This window comes from Plecotus auritus (assembly GCF_963455305.1).
Source record: "Plecotus auritus genome assembly, chromosome: 2".
Lineage (NCBI taxonomy): Eukaryota > Metazoa > Chordata > Mammalia > Chiroptera > Vespertilionidae > Plecotus > Plecotus auritus.
In genome coordinates this window covers 55,879,217-55,900,833 of record NC_137771.1, presented here as the reverse complement: position 1 = coordinate 55,900,833, position 21,617 = coordinate 55,879,217, and the positions used below count along the sequence as shown (strand labels likewise).

Genomic DNA, 21,617 nt, shown 5'->3' with positions numbered 1-21,617 from the left:
CCCTTCAGGGCAAACCAGCCGGCCCCCACCCATGTACCAGGCCTCTATCTATACTAATAAAAGGGTAATATGCTAATTAGACTGGGACACCTTCCAGGAGACCTTCCGGACATTCTTCTGGACAAAGCCATGGTGGCAGGGCCGAGGTAGAGGCAGTTAGGGGCCAAGAGGGGAGGGCAGTTGTGGGTGATCAGGCTGGTGGGGGGGACATTGGGGGTGATCAGGCCAGCGGGGGGGCCAGTTGGGGGCAAGCAGGCCAGTGGGGTGGGGCAGTTGGGGGTGAGCAGGCTGGCAGGGGGGCAGTTGGGGGCAAGCAGGTTGGCAGGCAGAGTGGTTAGGGGCAATCAGGCAGGCAGGCAGGTGAGCGGTTAGGAGCCAGCAGTCCTGGATTGTGAGAGGGATGTCCCAGATTGGAAAAGGTGCAGGCCAGGATGAGGGACACCACTCCCTGCCCATGCATGAATTTCATGCACTGGGCCACTAGTATAATATATTTAAGAGTAAGAAGATTTAAAGATATCAGTACATTGATTTTATGTTAATATTATAGCTACTTATAAATGGAAGTTATATATTTGTTAATCTTTGTCTATAAAAAAACTTTATTTAAAATTTTTCTATCTCTTTACTAGATAGAATAACATTTCTCCATGAATATTTCATGATTCATATTTTTCCATCATTGTGAATTTCTTGTATATTTTGTATATTAACTCCTCATCAAATATATGGTTTGCAAAGGGACTTTTGAAGGTGATTCTAGTGATGGCTCAGGGAGCAAAGGGAGTGGAGAGAAAGCTTCCTCTTCATAGAGAATGCATAAGTAACCACTTGCAGGATGTTTTGTGGCAAGTAGAACCATCGAGGTGGAGGCAGGGTAAGTCACTTGCTCCCATTGCAGATGCAGCAAATGGTGGAGACAGGATTGAACTTGTGGACGAAAGGGGCCACATGCTAACCTGACAAGCTCAGGGAAGGCCTGCATGGCGGTCTTGCAAACTCAGAGACCTAAAGTAACCACAAAGGATGGTCTGAAATTAAACTTCAACTAAAAGCAGTTATGGTGGGCAGTTACATCCTAGGCCGGTATCTTCACTGACAAGGTCAACCTTTACCTTAAATGAGCCTATCTGTCTTTTTGCATCTATAATAACATACCTTTGAAATGTCTGGGTGTCTTGTAACTTCTCTTTCTTTTTCTGGACTCCTTGGGGCACAACCTACTGGGCCTGGGCTCCAGGACAGAAACCACAAATTCCTTCATTGTTATGTTAATGGTTCCTACACCCACCTAAGTATGTGTCTATCATTTTACTTTTTATCCAATCCCAGGGGTTTCCCTGCTTTGCTTTCTCCCGCCTCTCTAGTCTATCACCAATGGATTTCATGTAACTCACCCAAGTCTTTTTCCTTTGATTGCAATGTATAAATACAGATGTAAACCACCATTCCCCGGAGCATTATCTCAACTCACTGAGGTTCTGCTTCCCGGCATATGTTGACAGTTTGGCTCAAATAAACTCACAAAAATTCTTTACAGGTTTCATTGTTTTTTTATGTTAACAAACTGGAGCTGGAGTCTGAACCACTGCAGGCCTCGGCCTCCACAAGGGTAGACAGTGTGGGGCCAGGCAGTGCTGCGAGAGGAGACCGGAGATTTCCTCTGTCAGTGTGCCCACCTTACCTTAGTTTTTCCTAGGATGGACTTAACATTAGGCAATAATCTTGCTATGGAGCTTTTCCATTTCAGAGAGATAGAAGATATGTAATAGGTCTTATTCACATTGCAGGGACCTAGAAGAAAACAAGTGAGAGTTTGTGTGGGAAAGTGGTTTGTGATGTGCAGAGTGGATGGGGACTGATATTGGTTACTCAGACACTCAGTAACCATTTATGAATGAATTGGCCTATAACACAGGAAGAAATCAAGTGCACACACACTCTCTCTGCACCTGCACACCTTCCCAGTGGACTGGGGCTTTTAGTGAAGGATCTGGGCCGTCTCGCAGTCCCAATGCCTTGTTGCAAGCCGTGAAAATGGTACTCAAGAAACGTTTGTGATGAGTAATATTGCAGTGCCTCCCCTAATCGCTGGGGTTTTTATGGGATAGATGATCTCTCTGTGCGGGCAGATGGAGGGTCTGATAGGAATTGTGACTTCATTACTTCAGAGCCCCATTTAGACAGTCAACGTGGTGGGGGGCAGGGTTTTCAGGACTGAGTATTGAGAAGCTGCAGCTGGGAAGGCAGCACCCCCCAGTGACTCAGCAGCCACAACTCCAACCCTCAGGCGCCACAGGGTGTGGGTGTGTATTTGTTTCCTAGAGGACTTTTCTTCAGGCATTGAGCCAGAAAGTGGGTCATTCTCCACTCAGCGAACAAATGTGGCGGGGGCGGGGGCGGGGGCGAGGGGAGGGGGGGTGTTAAAGGTGAGTAAGTAGTCTTGTTCATTCCATAAAGATGCCGACCAGTTAGACTGGTCTGGCCAGTTCGCTGTGGGACTTGGTGTGAATAGCATGGCCTTTGAGTAACCAGCACAGTCCTTGATCCTATGGAGGGGAGCGAGAGAGGATCGCAGAACTGAGGCAGTGTGATCAAGAAGTCTAGCTGTGACAACAGATCCGAAAGTGACTTACAGAGGAAGTGGAGAGCCCAAGGAGCAGCACCATCACCAAGCCCAGGGCGAGGTGACTTAAGTGGGCCTCTGAGGCAAGAAAGAGTGGAGGGCGGGAGGAATGTCACAGACCGTGGCAGTGAATGGAGAGGACAAAGGCAGAAGCAGCTCTAAGTTTGTGACTGGGTCAGTGAAGCTCTTGTCACTGAATAAAAGCAAGGGAGGCTTCAAGCCCGTACCCAGCCACGCGAAGCAGAGCAACTGGAAAGGGTTAGGCAGACCAGGGTACGGTGAGGTACTACTGTCTCCTGTGACGGAGGTTTGATGGTCAGGACAAGCATGACGTTTACATGGACACGGTGGGAATGTTAGTATGGACTACTGTCCTACTCTGTCCCGGCTGCTATAACAGAATACCGTAGACTGGGTGGCCTAAACAACCCGTTTCTCATGGTTCTAGCAGCTGGCAAATTTAAGGTTAAGGTGCCATAAGACTCGGTGTCTGGTGAGGACCCACCACCTGCTTCATAGATAGCCCTTTTCTTGATGGCCATTTCTCATGGTGGAGGGAACAAGGGGGTTCTATAGGGTCTCTTTGAAAAGGGCAATAATCCCAGTCATGAGGCTCTGATCTCAAGACCTAATCATCTCCCAAAGGCCCCACCTCCTAATACCACCACATTGTGATTAGAATTTCAACATAGAAATTTGGGGGTGAGGGAGCGGGGAAAAACAGTCTGTAACAACCGTTTTAATAAATCTGTATATAATTTACTCTTCTTATCAAACAATTCATTCATTTAAAGTTTCAGTTAAAAATAATTCAGGCATTGCCTTGCCAGCATGGCTCAGTGGTTGAGCATCGATGTATGAACCAGGAGGTCATGGTTTGATTCCCAGTCAGGGCATAAGCCTGGGCTGCGGGCTCAATCCCCAGTAGGAGATGTGCAGGAGTCAGCCAATTGATGATTCTCTCTCATCGTTGATGTTTTTATCTCTCTCTCCCTCCCTTTCTCTCCGAAATCAATAGAAATATATTAAAAAAATAATAATTCAGGCATTGTGTGATCAAGGAATGATGCCTGGGTAGATCCAGTTAGTTATTCCTCAAATCCTGTGATGATAGTTATGGAAAAAGTTGCTTTGCAAATGGCATCCCAACCTGAACCCTTAATCGTTTCTAAATAGGGAAAGGTATGAAAACAGGTGTGTGTCAAGGTTTCAATTGAACTGGATCCATTTGACCTGTAAGAGTGGAGGGGCACTGTGCATACATATTCATTTAGTAAGAGCCCGAGAGAGCAGAATGGAAATGAGGTGGGTGTCAAAGCTGGCTAAGCACTTTTATTAGCACCTAAACATTTAAAAAAGTTACAAAGGGAGAATTAAAATAAGGGCATATTTTCTCAGTCAGTAGGGAAATTGAGGTCCATGTTATCCCATCTTTTTGACCCTACTTCATTTAATCAGGGTTTTAGCACTCACAGCTATTCCAAACCATTTATTAAAAGAAACACACACACACACACACACACACACACACACACACACACCTGGAGCTGAGAAAGCAGACAAAAGGCTGTACGTGATATCAGCTTAATGATTTATCTGAAGAATCTGTGACCTGTGGAATCGTGATTGTTAGGACTGAGAGACACCTGCTCACCTTTCTGAAATGAGTTGCTGAAGAGATATTCTGAGACTCAGAAAGGGTAAGGGCTACGATGCTGACCTTTTGGAGACAGGAAACCTTTGATGAACTATAGGAGACCAAGACAGTTCATTTAAAAGATGGTTTCAAAGCATTATCGGTGCTCGTTTTGTATATGCTTTACTGAAGCCCTTGGGTTGTCTTTTTACATAAACCCAGCGAAATAATGGTTTCCACACTTGTTCATATGTCTGCAACCCTCACGTGGCACCTTGGCTTCTGGGCTTTGTAACTGCCTTTCCGTCTCTTTTGTGCACAAAATTAAAATTTTCTTACCATTTGACAGCACGGGACTTTCCCGAGATGAGCGCTAAAGAGAAAAGAGATAGGAAAAGGTCACAACGCCATCTCCATGTAATTAAGGCAGGGCAAACAGCTAAATAAAAGGGTTGCTAATGACATCTCCTCGACTCTCTGCATGAGTCCCTGTTCCAGTATTGGAATAATTTAAGGATCAGCTGCTTGTAAACTGTACAAATTGTAAATCTCTGTTACAGATAATAGGATATGTATTTTTTTAAAGACAGCTTTAGGTTAGGGCTGTATTTAGGCTTGTGTTCTCTTTTTCTCTGCCTATCTCTCTCTGTCTCGGTCTCTCTATATACATACACTCATGTTTATATATGTATGTATATATGGATGCACATATCTGCATACATGTATACATACATGTATATAAAGATGTGTATGTGCTTTTGTCAGGTAGTGATATTTAATAAACTATTGGTTAAAGCTTAGAAAAAATAGCTTCAAACTTTTCCTTACCATCTTAAATTGACCATCTACCGAGGTAGAGCATGGAATCAAGGAACCAATTTGTCCTCTTTTAACTCTTAAGATGGAAGACCCTAAAAATCAAAAGTGATCAATAATTTTTTGGCAGGTTCTGGAATTAATGAAATTGTCTGGATATATATGAGGTAATTAAGTTTAAACTGCTGAGCTTAAACTTAGAAATTTACATCAGTAAGAATAAGTCCCAAACAAAATTGTGCCTTCATTTATTGAACACATCGTTATTAAGTACACAGTAAATAACACCAATAGGAATACCAAGAATAACACACCATCCTGGCCTCGAAATCTAGCAGAAAAGACTAAGAAATAAACTATAACTTATTGTGTGATGGGTAATGCAACTCAGGATTCTAGGGGAGTGGAGAGAAAGGTAGGGTAGCACACCCCGTGTGTGTCAGGAAATGTTCCTGGGAGAAGAAATGCTTGTGCATCACAGGTGGTGGCCACTAGCCAACAGGTGAGGGAAAGCCCTTTGCAGTGGCGGGGCTGTGCATTGGGTCCAGAAGACACGAGAGGACATGTTGAGGAAGTGCAGGTAAGTGTGAGTTAGGGTTTAGGGTGTAACAGGAGAATGAAGCATCCTCTGAAGGACCCCGTCTTCTCATTAGGCTTCCTCCTTGAGGACATCCCTGACAACTGGACTTGGTGCTCTGTGTCCCCGTGTCTTTTTAACATATTTCTATCATTGGATTGTTTACACCAATCTAATTGTTCACATCTGATTTTCATACCTGTCTTCAGGATAAACATCAGGACTGTCTCCCAGTTCTTGTCATAAAACCTAGTAAACAGTGGGTGCTCAATAGTACCTGTTTATTAAATGCACACGTGGCTGGCTGGCTGGCTGAGTAAGATTATGCACAGTTTGGGAATGAGAAAGTCAAGAATTGCCTTGGTTATCAAGCAGCATTTCGTAAAACCTTAATGGTTTCATTTTTTCTGTTTCAGATTACTTGCAGCATATAATAGTCTTACCGACAAACACCTGACTGGATATTTTAACAATACAAGGATAAGGCGGCATCTCTTAAGATCAGGGCTGGTAAGATTTGGTTTACACTCTACCTGCCCCTTTGTTCCTTAAGTCCAGTAATTCTCTCCCTTTCCCGGTTTTCTCTTTGAACTAATTAGGGACATCTCCTGACCTTCATTTCAGAAAAATTTCTTCCTTTGCAAAGCTCTGATGTAACTTGTTGAGGTTGTTTTTCAAAAGATAGGAAAGGAGGTCACAACGACTGCTAAGGCACCTTATAAATTACTGAGGAAAACCCCTGAGTTTTCAACAGCATATTTCACTTCTTTGTCCATTCATTTATTCAACACATTTATTGAATACAGTCTATGGGCCAAGAACTATTAAGGATTAAGGGTAGAGAGGACTTGACTGTCTTTGGAAAAAAAGTGCATTGTTTTCAATCATCACAGAATCTGCTGTGGAAGACACAAACAGTTCAAATTTTTCTTTGAATTTTTAAAAACAGTTTCATTTTTTAAGGTGGTTTATTGATACATTAATGTATTTTGCTAGTTCCAAAACTATCATTTCCAAAAAACACACACACAAAAAAAACAAAAAACAAAACAAAAAATCCTATTCCTCTAAATGTAACTAAAGCCATTAAAAAATTTAAAAGAAAAAAAAATAAAATAAAAATGAAATAAAATAAAATAAAATAAAAAGTGCTATAGCTTTCCATAGAAAGAAATGGGTGTGGCTATAAAAGTATGATTAAAGAGTTTGGCAGTTTACCTTCTTAAAACACAGTGGTTTTCCTTAACTATCATTGCTATGCTATTGAAAGGATATGCATTGCGGTTCTAATTGTTTATGTGCTTGGCACTCTGGCTGGTAGGTCCCAGAGAGCTTGCTTTTTTGCCTTCTGTGGCTTTGTTATCAGACAGATCTGGCTGGAAGTTGGCTGTCATTTAAAGACATAGACTTTAGCAAATCACTTAACTTTGTCAGCTCCAGCTTTCTCAATTATAAATAAGTATGATGATACCCAGTCCTCAAGATTGTTGTGGCAATTAGAGATGTGTAATAAAGGGTTGTAATTATTGTGGTTACTATTAACATTACTTCTTTGGATAACAATATGTGAGCTTTATGTGTAAATAGGAAGGACTTGGTATTTACTTATTGACATCATTAACAAGCACTTAATTGAACATTGGTTATGTGCATGGCAGCTCAAGTAAGGAAGGTACAGCTCTTTCTCTGGAGTAGTCTTTCAAATATAGTTCCTGAATCAGCAATCACCTGGGAACTTGTTAGAAAATGCAAATTTTAGAGCCCCACCCCAGACCGATTGAGTCAGAAGTTAATGGGGTGAGGCCAATCAATTAGTTTTTTAAAATTAAATTTATTGGGAGTGACATTGGTTAATAAGGTTATGTAGGTTTCAAGTGTACAATTCTATAATACATCATGTGAATTGTACATTCACCACCCAAAGTCAGGTCTCCTTCTATCACCATTTATTTACCCTCTTCTATCTCCCCTCACCCCAGTTTGCTTCTGGTAGCTACCATACTGTTGTCTGTGTCTATGAGTGTTTATTCGCTTTTCTTGTTTGTTCATTTGTTGCTTTCAGTTTTATATCCCACATAGGAGTGAAATCATATGGTTCTTGACTTTTTCCATCTGACTATTTCACTTAGCATAACATTCTCAAGATCCATCCAGGTTGTCACAAATGGCAATATTTCATATTTTCTTATGACTGAGTGGTATTTCATTGTATATATGTACCACATCTTCTCTATACCAATTATCTGTTGAAGGGCACTTTGGTTGTTTCCATGTCTTAGCCATGGTGAATAATGCTGCAATGAACATAGGAGTGCATGTATCTTTGCGAATACATGTTTTCAAAGGTTTTAGGCAGATACCCAGAAGAGGGATTGCTGATATGGTAACACCATTCTTAATTTTTGAGGAACTTCCATACTCTTTTCCACTGTGGCTGTACCAAATTAAAATGGTCACGTTACCCAAAGCAATATACAGATTAAATGTAATCCCCATAAAAATTTCTAATCTGTTTTTCAACTGTCTTCTACGTAATCTGAGACAGGTTCAAGTTTAAGAGCATTTGCCCTGTAGGAACTTCAAGTCTAGTTGGAGAGATCAGACAACTCCCAGGGGAAAGATAACAAGGACACATGTTAACTGCAGGGGAAGAGGCAGTGCAGCACATTCTCAACCTATTTTTCCAATGGGAGCACATGACATGATATCCCATGGACAGCACATTGCAAAGACTGGGACTGAATTGTAATCCCAAGTGTACTTTCTATAGCCACACCCCTTTCTTTCATTGGAAAATGCATTCATAAAAAAAGATTATCAGTAGTCAATCACAACACTCCAATATGTTACAACAACAGTGCTAAAAAAACTACAGTTATCAAAATTGAGAAACATGTGAGTGCACATTAGTCCTGAAAAGATGGGCAGGCTTAATCAAGTGGAAAGGAAGAAGATGAACAATCCAGAAAAAAATAACACTCTTTGTTTAGAGAACATACAGAAATGGAAAACAATGTTGCCATAGGAAGGATTAAAAGAAAAGAAAAACAAGTATAGTTGACCCTTGAATAACACATAACACAGGTTTGAACTGCATGGGTCCACTTACTTGCGGATTTTTTCAATAAATACCTGTATTGTTTTTGATCTGTGGATGCTGAAGGCTGACTATATGCATTCATATACCCCCTTTTACATAGGGAACTTGAGCATCCCCGGATTTTGGTATTATCAGGGTTTCTGGAACCAATTCCCCTTAGATACTGAAGGACAATTACATTTTTGAGGATTCAAAACTTACATGCCGATATTTGACTGTGTGAGGGTGGTACCCCCTAAACCCCATGTTGCTCAAGGGTCAACTGTAAATAAAAAAAAAAGAAACTACCATTCCTGGGACTTGCAATGGTGCCAATAGACACCAATCTGGAATAACTTTACATCTGCAGCACTGCATAATCTAAAAAAATCCGAATCAAAACAAATCCTATTACATTCTGGGCTGGAGAGTGGAAGACGAAAAAGCAGAGTGAAGACAAAGTAATGAAGCCAATTATTTTAAAAACAAAGTGATGAGAGCCTCTGTAGCTTACCTGTTTTGCCTTTCAAAGGAAATTTCCTATGAGATCATCAGTCCTGTGATCACTGCTGCTATTCATTGTATCATGGTAGTACCCTGCCACTTCCTCCCCAATGCGTGCAAAAAAAGAAATGAAAAGAACACCTGGGTTCCATCAAGGGAAAATTGCTACTCCAAATGAAAACCTTGCTTTAAACAACAACTGCACCATCTGTGTGTGTTTTCATGTTGATGGGTATATAGGACTGCCTTTCTCTTTTTTTGCCTTATGAAATATTTATTAAAAGTGAAAGTTTATCAACCACAGTAGTGTACTCCTTTAGGTTTAGGAAACACTGCCTCTCTATCTCTCCCTGTTTGGTGACTAACAGTACATTTTCTGCTTTGTAGTTCTATGTGTGTCTTATTTATTCATGACAGATCACAAGAAATGGAAGAATACTTTCTGAAAAAGAATACAAACTAAATATCATGAAGAGGGATCACCAAAAATATATCCGGGAGTGCTTAGCCCAGGCTATTTTCCATAAGGTCCTTGATATGGAGGTACAAGTATTTACTCTTTTCTTTATAACTGATATTTTCTAATATGATAATTAATAAAACTTCTGTATCCCGAGGCAGAGACATTCTTCTTGTATTTCATTAAAAACAAATGGAATAAGATGACCTAAGAAATGCTCTATATCTCTCTAGGTAGCAAGGAGCCAACAGACTAAAGTAAGCTTTTCTCCATTTCAGTTTGAGAAAAATATGGACACCATTATATACTTTGTGATATTTAATTTAACAAATGTAGATTTCTAATCCATAATGGCTACTCTAAAACAAAACCACCCTCACCATCTGCACCTCAATTTCCACTTGCTAAAAAAAAGTGACATCTGTTTAAATATCAGTAATTCCATTGCCATGAATTATTTCAGATTTGTTATTCTTTTAAGGCTCTGAAGCTCAGCCGTATGCTAAATTTCAAGGAATAGGCATTGAAACATCTGCTGTCCCTCCTACTTTAGGCCACATTGGTCATCATGAACTTATAATCAACAACATTTCTTTTTAATCTGACATGGCATTTTTAGTAGGATATAAGCTAACTTGATAAATTATTTTAGCCTTGCACCATGAAATTTGTAGTTTCAAGCATCAATACCATTTTAATCTCTGTGAAAAAGCATGTCACTTCTTGGCTTGAACATAGAGCAATAAATCAGAAAACTTGGCTCATAAAACCATTGACCTATGGGTGCAGTAAACATTCATGAACAACTGTAGAATCATCAGTAAACCACTACTAAGTTCAGTGCCACTGAAAATTATGCTACCATTATATTGAGCAAGTGTTGTTTTTAGTTAAGAAGTATGTGATCTGTTAATTTAGGAATTCATTTTGTGCTTATATCATGTGAATGAATTACATAGAATCACTGTTTATGGTCCCTAAATCCACTTGCTTATGAAAGTATTAGTTGCAATTCTATAACTAATGTTAAAAAAATAGTACAGTGTAAAATCAATCTATACCTAGTTTCAAATTTAATCAGTAGGCACAAAGTTCTATATTAGCCTTGATCCTGGAGGTTTTCCAAACTTTCATATAACATTATAACTGGTAAATATGCTATTATTTAAGCATCTTTGTGTATTCTTAAAGTTTGGAATAAATATCTTAAATAAATGGTAAAAATGTAATATCCTATATAATAAAGAGGTAATATGCAAATTAACCCTCACACCCTCACAAGATGGCTGCCTACAACCAGGCTGGCAGGTGGGTTAGTGAGGGATGACCAAACAACTGAACAAGCAGGCTGCGTGGGGCTACCAGGCCAGTGTGTGTGGGGGGGAACGTTGGGGCAACCAGGCTGGCAGGGGAGGCAGTTGGAGGCGATTAGGCTTGAAGGGGGGGGGGCAGTGAGGGGCAACAAGGCTGGCGGGGGAGCAGCTGGGGGTAACCAGGCTGGCGGGGGGGGCAGTTAGGGGCGACCAGGCAGGCAGGCAGGTGAACAATTAGGAGCCAGTGGTTCAGGATTGTGAGAGGGATGTCTGACTGCCAGTTTAGGGATCAGACATTACCCAAGGGGTCCCAGATTGGAGAGGGTGCAGGCTGGACTGAGGGGGACCCCCCCCCATACACGAATTTTGTGCACCAGGCCTCTAGTATAATATATAATTACAAAATATAATATATAAATTAATTAACAAATATACTATTTCTCTCTAAATTGCCACATTTAGTTTAGGCTGATGCTGTTGCTAATTAGTTCTATTAATATTCATGTATTCATTCATGCAACAAATATTAATATGTATCAGGCTCACCTATGTATCATTATGAGGCTATGTGATGTATAGCTGCAAGATATAATTAAAAAAAACCAACACTGTAGAAAGTGATCAAATGCTAGAAGAAAGGAATGGACAGACTGAGCTCAGAAAAGTAGCGATTGGTGGCTTCCCTCTGTGAGAGTCAGAGGAAGCTGCTCAGAGGTCCTGCTCTTTGAACTGGACCTTGAAAACAATGAGACCTCACATGAAACCATGAAAAAGGCATTTCAGAGAGTGAGGTTACAGAGATTTGAAAGGGCATTGCGATGGGAAGGAAAGCTCACTGAGGCCAGACTGCACAGTGGGTTGGTTGAACGAGTGGCAGGAAGAGACACTCTCCAATAAATTGGGGCCCAGTTTCTGGAGAGACTTCAATTCCAAACTAGGTTTGGAGTATAGATGATGAGGCGATGAAACATTTTTCAGCAGGAGACTGAAACAAATGAGCAGAGCTGTTTTAGAAAGATGATGCTGCTAAAAATGTGGGAGATGGATTAATGAGCTGGAAAAGATTGGAGGTGGGAGGTCAATTAGGAAGCTGTTGCCAAAGGGTGTGAGCTAACAGCAGTAGCTGAAACACTGGGGAGATGCAGCTGTCTGCAGAGACAGGGAAGAGGGAGGAAGACTGTCATTGGCTGAGTGAGGAGGGGTGAAGAAGGAGCCCAGAGATATTCTGAGGTTTCTAGCTTGGTGGGGGGTGTGCATTGCAGGAGATCAAGAACAACAACATAGGCTGGAAAAGAACCTTCCAGTGGGGGAAAAACATGCCTGAGAGCCAGGAGATTCTCAGAAGTGGCAGAATGGTTATGTAAGATGGGTACTGGGATACAAGAAATTAGGTTTTGACCCAGAGGACAAAGACAGTGGTGACTTTGGTGAAAGCAGGTCCAGGGGTGGTGGTGATGAGGGGTGGTGGGAGTGGGAGACGTTGGTGAGTTGGGAATAAATGGAAGATGGAAAGTGGTTGATATAGAATCTAATCAAGTTTAGTAAGAAGTGGGAGAGAGAACAGGAAAGGGGGAGACAGAAAAGGGAAGTGTGATGCTGAGTTAGGGAATGACTGAGTCTGCAGAGTCTGAGGGCAGCTAGAGGGGCTAAGAACAGAGGAAAAACACTTTACAGTGCTCTCAGATGTATATGAATAATTTCAACCCAAATTATACGCAGATTACATCACTAATATATTATAGAAAAATTGGAAAGCATAAGAAAGTATAAAAAAGGAAAATAACCACATTAATGCCTCCTCTCAGAGATAATTGCTTTTCTTTTAGTCTCTATTCACATTTATACATTAATAAAAGCATGCTATTTTTTGAGAAGACCATGGTTTTGTGAAAAATAACCAATAACAAAACAAAACAGCCGAAACCGGTTTGGCTCAGTGGATAGAGCATCGGCCTGCGGACTGAAGGGTCCCGGGTTCGATTCCGGTCAAGGGCATGTACCTTGGTTGCGGGCACATCCTCAGTGGGAGGTGTGCAGGAGGCAGCTGATCGATGTTTCTCTCTCATCGATGTTTCTAGCTCTCTGTCCCTCTCCCTTCCTCTCTGTGAAATATCAATAAAATATATATTAAAAAAAAACAAAACCCAACAAACAACTAAAAATTCAACCACTGTGTGACTTGAGGAAAAATTCATGATCATCTGCCTCAGTTTCTTCTTTTGTAAAACAAGACTGCTTAGCAATTAGAGCTGTTCAGGAAGAGATGATGTATACAAAATGTCTCCCAACCCCCCAGCATGGGGACAGGCACATAATATGAACTTGATAAATTAAATTGCATTTCTGTGCAATTCTGTATCCCCCTTTCTTTGTGTATTACATATATTTTCCATTTTTTAAACAAAATATTTATAACTTACTTTTAATGATTATATTCTATTCCATTATATGGATGTGCCAAAAACTTAACCATTCTCTTTAAGGTTTATAGTACTTCTGAATTTTTGCTTTGAAGAGAACAATACTACTAACAACAAAAACAAAAACCTTTTTATTTATATATATATTCAAATATATTTTTGATTTCAGAGAGGAAGGGAGAGGGAGGGGAAGATAGAAACATCAATGATGTGAAAGAATCATTGATGGGTTGCCTCCTGAACAACCCACAATGGGGATCGAGCCAGCAATCTGGGCATGTGCCCTGACAAGAAATTGAACCTCGACCTCCTGGTTCATAGGTCGGTCCTTAACCATTGAGCCATGCTGGCCAGGCAACAAAAACCTTTTAGATAGTATCTTTGGGCCATTTAGATAGTATCGTATGTACATTAAAAAAATTTCCAGATTTCCTCCTAAGTTTTTGAAGTGAAATTTATTGGTAAAAGGAAGGGACACTTTTACCTATCTGAGATATTATTATATTGGCTTTCTGAGATATATTATATTGGCTTTCTAAAGGGTTGTACCAATATATATTCCCACTTGCACACTAAAGCAGGTGATTCTTCTCCATCTCAGTGACAGGAAGGGTAATTGAGACTCAGTTAGCTGGTAGGCTTATTTTCCTTTAAAAAAATTGTTGCTGTAATTGATATGAATCTCTACTCCATTTTTCCTGTATGCTTAGCGTTACCATCAGCTTGAAATTAAAAAGAAACTGGAGACCTTAGCCAGAAAGGAGCGAATTCAGAGATTTAAGGTAAGAAGCCACATAACTCTCTTTCATCTCATAATATTATTTTACGATTTTGGAAGCCAATGATGCTATTATTCAAGTTTCTTGGAGCACTCTGGGATAACTCATAGCTGAGGTCAAATGATGGTTTCTCCAAGCCTAAATCTTGGCCACCATTATTACAAAAGATCACGACAAAACAGGAGCTGCCCATGCAAAATGTTTTATAAAGCACAAAGAAAATTTGAAAACTTTCAAAGGAAAAGTTGAAAACATTATTTTCAGACCTGAAATTAAGTTTTTGTATTTTCTTGGCTGATATGTGATAGAGGCCTAAGGATTTTTGTGTTGTTTTTTTTTTTTGTCTTAAGAAGGTAAAAATAAATGGTGATGTTTCCGATGTGATGGAAAACAGGGCATTCTAAGAATTATCCAATGGCACATTTTTATGCAAATGTGACCCTGGAGAATACGTGGTAGGAAAAATCTACCTTAGCAAACAAGAGCATAAGATTTAGACATTTTGTATAAATTATTTCAAAATTTCCCGTTTGTTTTCTATTCTTGTATTTGATATTCTTCTTTGAAGTAAACTTAGAAAATATATAAATTTGAACCAAGAGACTGGAGATTCAATTAGGCATGTTTGAAAAGTTTTAATGTAGGTTTGCAGTTTTACTCAATTTCTTGAGCCATTCAAACTTACATGTTGTTCTTCATTTTCTGTGTCATATTACAAATGTGAGGCCTAACTGATGAATATTTGTAAAGCTTCTGTAGAATGACTTGCTATATAAGATAGTAATGTTTCCCTCTTGCCTGATAGACTCAAATCTTTCTATTTTATCATGGTCAAAAGATAATCTTGTTACAAAACTGTTGTTAAATAACAGAAGACGGGTCAGTTTTTCAAGATCAGAAGAGTTAGTGGGTAGAGATTTGTGGTTAATTCAACTTTGCCAATATTGTCCTACATCAAGGACTGAGTTATAGATTCTATAATTTACTGCTGAACTGTTGATGGAGAAAAATGGTTATTGGAAATAAAGAGTGACTAGTGCTGCCTGAAGAGGTGTGTGATCCACTCTCACCCGGTGTGCCAGGCACACTAACTGGATAGATGGGCAGGTTTCAGCATTGGAAGATTTGTGATAGACACTCCAGTTCCTCCTGGTATGATTTTCACTTGTAACAATTTTCACTTTATAGCTGCACTTAGTGAAAAACCTTCTAGTATGTTTTGGCTTCTTTCATGTAACATGGAAACAACCTTTTCTTAGGGCATTATTTAATAATTTAAAATATATATTTTTATTGATTTCAGAGAGGAAGTGGGAGGGAAAGAGAGGTAGAAACATCAATGATGAGAGCGAACCATTGATCGGCTGCCTCCTGCACGCCCCACACTGGGGATCGAGCCCACAACCCATACATGTACCCTGACTGGGAATTGAACCATGAGCTCCTAGTTCATAGCTTGACACCCAATCATTGAGCCATGACCGCCTGGCTATTTAATAAATTTTTAAGGTAGAAAAGGAATACTTTCTGGTATTCTCTACTGATCAGAGTAGTGAGAAGCATTATGCTTCTTGTAGTGATCTGCTTAAAGCAGATTAATGAATGCGTTTGCTAAAACTGAGGATACACTGCCCTTGTAGCTATTTCTTTGAATAAAGCAGACTCAGTTTCCTGCTTATCACTACCATGCCCACCCCCCAGTACAGCTGTGGAAACTTTTTCTGCCTATCCTGATGGAACTCAGAAGGAACATTTTGAAAGTAATGACAATGGACTTATTTAGTCATATAGTATTTTTCACCTGGTAGGCACTAACCTAACCTAGTTTTCTAATTATGCATCGATCTGTTAAATTACTTTTTTATTCTAGGGAGAGCCCACAAGATGGTCTATAGAAAAAAACATGCCAGTGCTGTCTCCCCACCCCCCAGTGGGCCCAAAGACTAACCGTGGCTATAGTGTTCTGGTTGATGAAGGACATTCCAGTCCAATAACAGTGGTGAGTTATATTAAACTCTCTGTCATGTACCGTTCCCAACAAAGCCACTTATAATTTCTTACTACTCTCAGAAAGAATGCTCTCTGAGTAGATGTCTGTATAAGCCTGAGACTTCTACTGAATAAAAGCATAGTCTTATATCTATTCAACTCTGTCTCTACTGAATGACCCACCTCTAATCAACATCACTCCTGTAGAATTCATTTTGCCTGTTACTGCTAGGTCAATTTGCTTTAGGAAGAGATTACTTATGTTATTTACATGCCCAAATACCTTCACTTGCTTTGTATTACCTATAGAAAACCACAGGCTCTTTCACTTGACATTTAAGACCTTGAACCATATGACCTCAATTTAGCTATCCCCACAATTACCCTTTATCGTCCTGCAATGCAGCAAGTTGAACTACTAGTTGTTCCATATTTGTGCTATATTTTCTGACCTCTGCATTTTGTTCTTGCTGTTCTCTCTACTCTCACCTTACTTGTAGCGCTTACTTATGTGCACAAATTCAATGGTACTCTATAGCATTTGGGGCCAGATACTTATATTTGTACTTCTTTTATCAAAAGTATGTGCACATGCTCTAAGATAAAAATAATTAAATGTGCAGAAATTCTATTTAAAGAAATTGCACACTGACCTTTCCTTCTAGTTTGATTCATTTATACAGTAGAGGTGGTATTTGCTTGAAGGAAGGTAAGGTAGCTTGAAACAATATAGATACAGGAAAAGATTTGCAAAATATTTGCTGGAGGTTGATGGTTTAAGCTGTAAATGAATTGCTTGATTACATCTTTATTCTTGCTTTGTGTAGCCTAATGTATTTCCTTGTTAGCATGAACAATTTTTTTTTAGATTGCACAATGTTTATGGAGACATTGCAGTGCTTTCACAGATTGCTAAAGCACGTTCATCGTTCATCACATATAGTGTTAAGCTTTGACATTTTTCAGAAGGTAAATATGTTTTGACATTTCCGGGTGAACAGCTCAAGTTATGAAAAGCAACCGTCTTCCCTTTGTTGCTACCATACTTCCAAGCTTCATTTAAATGCATATGTACACAAATAATTCTCTTATTAGGTGGCAAACTCACTAGACTCTCAAAAGCTTAAACTGGGTGAAACAAAAGAAACAATCAAGTGCTGTTTTCTATCTTCCCACCTGTTTCCGAGTGGAAAAACCCTTGAAAGGCTTTCTTTTCAATTTTCCAGCTGAACACCCTCAATAAGTAGTTTATGATACATCCAGGAGATCTTAATGTGGCAGGAATGAGAAAGTAATTTAAAAATTACAGGAAACACTGACACCAGCACTTCAGAAGCCTTTCTATCTGGTAAGCCACAGTTGTTCACTTGGTCACCCCCTGTGGCGAGTCTGCACTGTAAGGGATACCTATTGTAATCTTGGCATTGTAGTTTCCATTCTACAGAAATTCAAGTCCTCCTCTTTGTTTTCCCAACCGGGATATATATCCTTTAAATTTGACTCCTGACCTCCAAGTGCCATTGAGACAAAGAAAAAAATATCCTTTGGGGATACTGCCATCGATTTTTCTCTTTTAACTTTCTTGAGCGAATAAGGAGAGCATCCAGTGAATAGTTATTGCATTTGGTCACTAATTGCACCTAAACTTTCAAAATAACATATAAGCGTTTAGCTGTATTGCTCCCATTAAAACTCTGGAAAGTCATTCAACTAACTCTGCACAGGCTTGGAAAATGCACCCCCAGAGATCTTCCACTAAGAATTAGAAATGCTCAGCTAAGCTGAATAATCACCAGGTAGTCAATTTCGATTCACATTCTGGTACAGATTTGAAAATGTTAAGCTACAGTGCCATGTTTATTCCAAGAAAATATATTATGAACAATTTAAAATATAGCCAATTTAACATGGCTTTTGATGTGAACTACAACAGTTTGTAGATCACAGCTGTTGGTTGAATGGTGCAGATTTGTTTTTAGAGATAAATGTAATCAGTTAAACATTTGACTGCCACACTCATCTAACTGAATGATATCTGTATGCAAATGTGGAGAAGTAAAATTTAGAGCACAACAGCCCATTGATCATGTCCTAGTTTATAGGAACTTGCTTTTTTGAATTCCTACATTCGAATTTCAATGTTTTTGTGTTCAGTTGGATTATATGACAGGAGTCTTAAGGCATATTTGTTTCACCGAGTTCAAAGGAATTCTTTTGCGTGATCTGATTCCCTTGTTCAGAAACCTCTAGCTTGATTTTTTTGTGGATGGGTGTTACAACCTTGCACTTTTGGACTCAAATAGGCTTATGTTCTGTTTCATGAAATCCAATGTGGTTCTTGTCAGTTCATTGGGTTTTGTGTCTTGGTCAGGATACAGGCTTGTGTGTAGACAATGCACATGCATGGATCTCAGCTGGTGTGCCATCTCTATAAAGTCATCAACCACTCAGACGCCCCTCTAAGCACAGGATCTGGAAGTTTCATGTGTCACTTCTGCTCACATCTTATTACTCAAAACTGAGCATATATCTATACAGAATTACATGAGATGCTAGAAAATGCATTCTTTATTTGTAATAGCTGTGCTTCTTGATTAAAATTCTATTACTTGTGAAGAAAGGAAAACAGAAATTGGGGACTATTATCTTAGTCCCCTTCCCATGTCTGGCTTACAACTGGCTCTCTTCTTACTCAGATGTTCAAATTTACCAGTCCTTTGCTTGTCTCCTCAATTTTCTTTTGTTGCTCATCCATTTAAATAAAATATAACTGCTTCTGGAACCTTTAATTTTTCCATCTCATTGGCTTATTCCAGATAACTTTAGTTCTAACTGCTATGAGTTCCCAGGTATGCTTGTTGTATTGTCCCTTTGGCAGTATTTGTGTGGGTCATTTGGCACTAATTGTCTTGTGTCACTCTTAGATGTCAAAAATTACTTTTTAATCTCTTCATAGTGCCTATAATTGGAATTCAATAAATATTGACTTAATAAAATCAGATATTTATCACATATGACATGCTTGTCAGGATGGCATGGAGACCTACTTTCGGTGGTAGAAGCCGCCCTATCATTTTTTTAAATGTATTTACACTTTCACGTAGTTGAATATTTTGTTCACCATTCTTTAGAGTCGATGTATTAAACCTCATTATGAGTCATTTGTATACTATCCTCACACTCTCTGGTCTAAAAATGCATGTATTTTTCTTAACAGGTTTTTTATTATTTTATTATATTAGAACAACTGGGCCAAAAGCCTTGTTTTTTCCTAGCTTTTTAAACATTGCTGCTCTTTATACTAAACCCATAATGTTCTGTCAGTGCCACAAAAGACAGCACTCATGTTCCATACTGGCATGATTGGTTCTCTCCGCAGTATTTTCTGGATTAGAAAGTGTATCAGTCAGGGTCTCAGCAGGAAACAGATGGCTCACACAAATAGGGTTATTAGGAAGGATTTAATAAAGAAACTATTTACAAAGAAGCAGACAGGGTAAGGAAAAACAACTAGGGATGTTTAGCCTGCTGGGGTCAGCCCAATGGGGAAGCACACCACCTTGGCCTATGGGGGAAGGGAGGGTTTGGACAGAGAGCCTCTCCTACTTGTAAGCTGGGAGAGGGCTTCCTGATAGAGCTGTGGACTTGGTGGAGGGCCCTAGCTGGCCCATCGAAACCTTGGTGGGAAGGGTCCAGAAGAAATAAATCACCCATCTCATTTCCTCCTATCTTTTGATCTCCTGCCAGTGCCTTTGGCCAAATCTACCTGGAATCTGAGGTCAGTTGGTATAGTCCATAGAGAAATGACTCCCAGAGGCTGGAGCAGGAGAGAGAAGGCACAGAAGAGGGGCAAATGGAAAACTCCCAGCCTGCAAAAAATCTCAGTTTTTTTCACAATGTTTTCCAAAGTTGCCAGTTACTACTTTTTATTTTTGTTTTCCTAATATTTCAAGAAAGAGGTTGACCTAATAGTCATGCATTACAGTTAAGCATTTACCTTTCCTCTGTTTTGAATCATATTGCTTGTACTTCGGCACTAATCTTAAGACTTAGAGGACTCACAGTAGAATTCATGTTGCAAACATTTAAATAGAAATGAGTCCATTCCACTCATATTCCTTTAGATCTCTAAAATAGGAACATTATTCAACTTAACATTTAATTGAGCAAAGCTAATCTATGCACAGCATAAATTAGGTATTGTCAGCGAGTTTACAGTATGAATAAAATACAGGAACCTGACAGAGAACATCTCCTTTGTCTAGAGTCCTCTATAATTGTGGCATTTAGTTATGTGGAGAACTTCCACACCATATGTTTTAACAAATACTTCAGGTCATAAGGGCATGTATAATGGAAGGACATAATTAAAGTTTAATCTGTTCCGTAAAAAGGCACCATTAATTACTCTAGTCAATTTGTTGGGTTATTAATTGGTTCTGGAAACATGTCAAGATACTAATTTAAATGGATTTTTTTTCCTAATTGTCTAGACAGCCCCTCGACCACACACTGCCCCAGGAATTATGCAGCCTCCAATTCGATTACAGCCTCTTCCCAGTCATCCTGCAGCAGGAACGGTTCCAAAGATAACTCCAGGGTCCAGATCCAAAACCTCACCGCTGGAAACTGAAGCTCCTTTTCCCATTGGGGTAAATGTTATCCCTTCAAGGAATATCTTTTTATTCTTGATTAGAGTATTAGATTATCACAGTATTTAAGATGCTAGATTTAATTAATCTACTCAATGACATTTGTATTGTGCACTTATTAAGCACTTATTATGATGTTCTATTTAATTATCTTACTCAAATGGGAAGGCCTATAATTTCCATGTTAGTGAGCAAAAAGAGTAAGGAATCGATATAATAATGTAAAGTGATCTCTCATTAATTTGAAGGTTTGTATGAAAAGCAGAGGACCTTTTTATAGCCAGATATGACTTCTGTGAGAATAAACCCAGTGTTGACTGCTTTTACATTTTAAATGCATGAAACCTAGAAAATGAAACTTTCCAAGAATAGGTTTGCATTTGCATGCTGACTTACTTTACCATCAGTGTATGAAATTGCTTCAAATTTGACTCTGGAGAATGTTGGGTATAGAAGGAAAAGAATGTCCACCTTTTTTTAAAATGCTGAATTAATCACACACAGGAGCTTGACTCTGCTTCCCTTTTAAGGCTATGTATGACTCAGGTAATTTCAGTTATTTTAATAGAGCACAGAAGGAGGCATAGTAATCATAAAAATGAGTTCCTTAAACAGGGAGATATAACTAAGACATTCAGTAATTAGGGAGGGTATTTTTTTTTGCGGGGGGGGGGGGTATTGTTTGTATTTCTAGCACAAAGGAAAAACATTGGCAGCTTAAGAACCTGTGTCATAATACAACAGTCATTATGTTCAAATGGGTGAA

At 39.3% G+C, this 21,617-nt stretch overlaps 1 protein-coding gene across 3 annotated transcripts in view; it reads left to right on the top strand.

Moving 5' to 3' along the window:
• The window catches only part of ERICH3 (glutamate rich 3), a 107,201-nt gene that overhangs the window by 18,281 nt on the left and 67,303 nt on the right, over positions 1–21,617 (top strand). For all 3 annotated transcript variants that reach the window (XM_080657964.1, XM_080657962.1, XM_080657963.1), the window contains exons 2-6: positions 6,072–6,165; positions 9,656–9,781; positions 14,142–14,213; positions 16,081–16,209; positions 20,693–20,851. In XM_080657964.1, the coding sequence (XP_080514090.1) occupies positions 6,072–6,165; positions 9,656–9,781; positions 14,142–14,213; positions 16,081–16,209; positions 20,693–20,851 (580 nt within the window). The remainder of the gene's footprint in view (positions 1–6,071; positions 6,166–9,655; positions 9,782–14,141; positions 14,214–16,080; positions 16,210–20,692; positions 20,852–21,617) is intronic.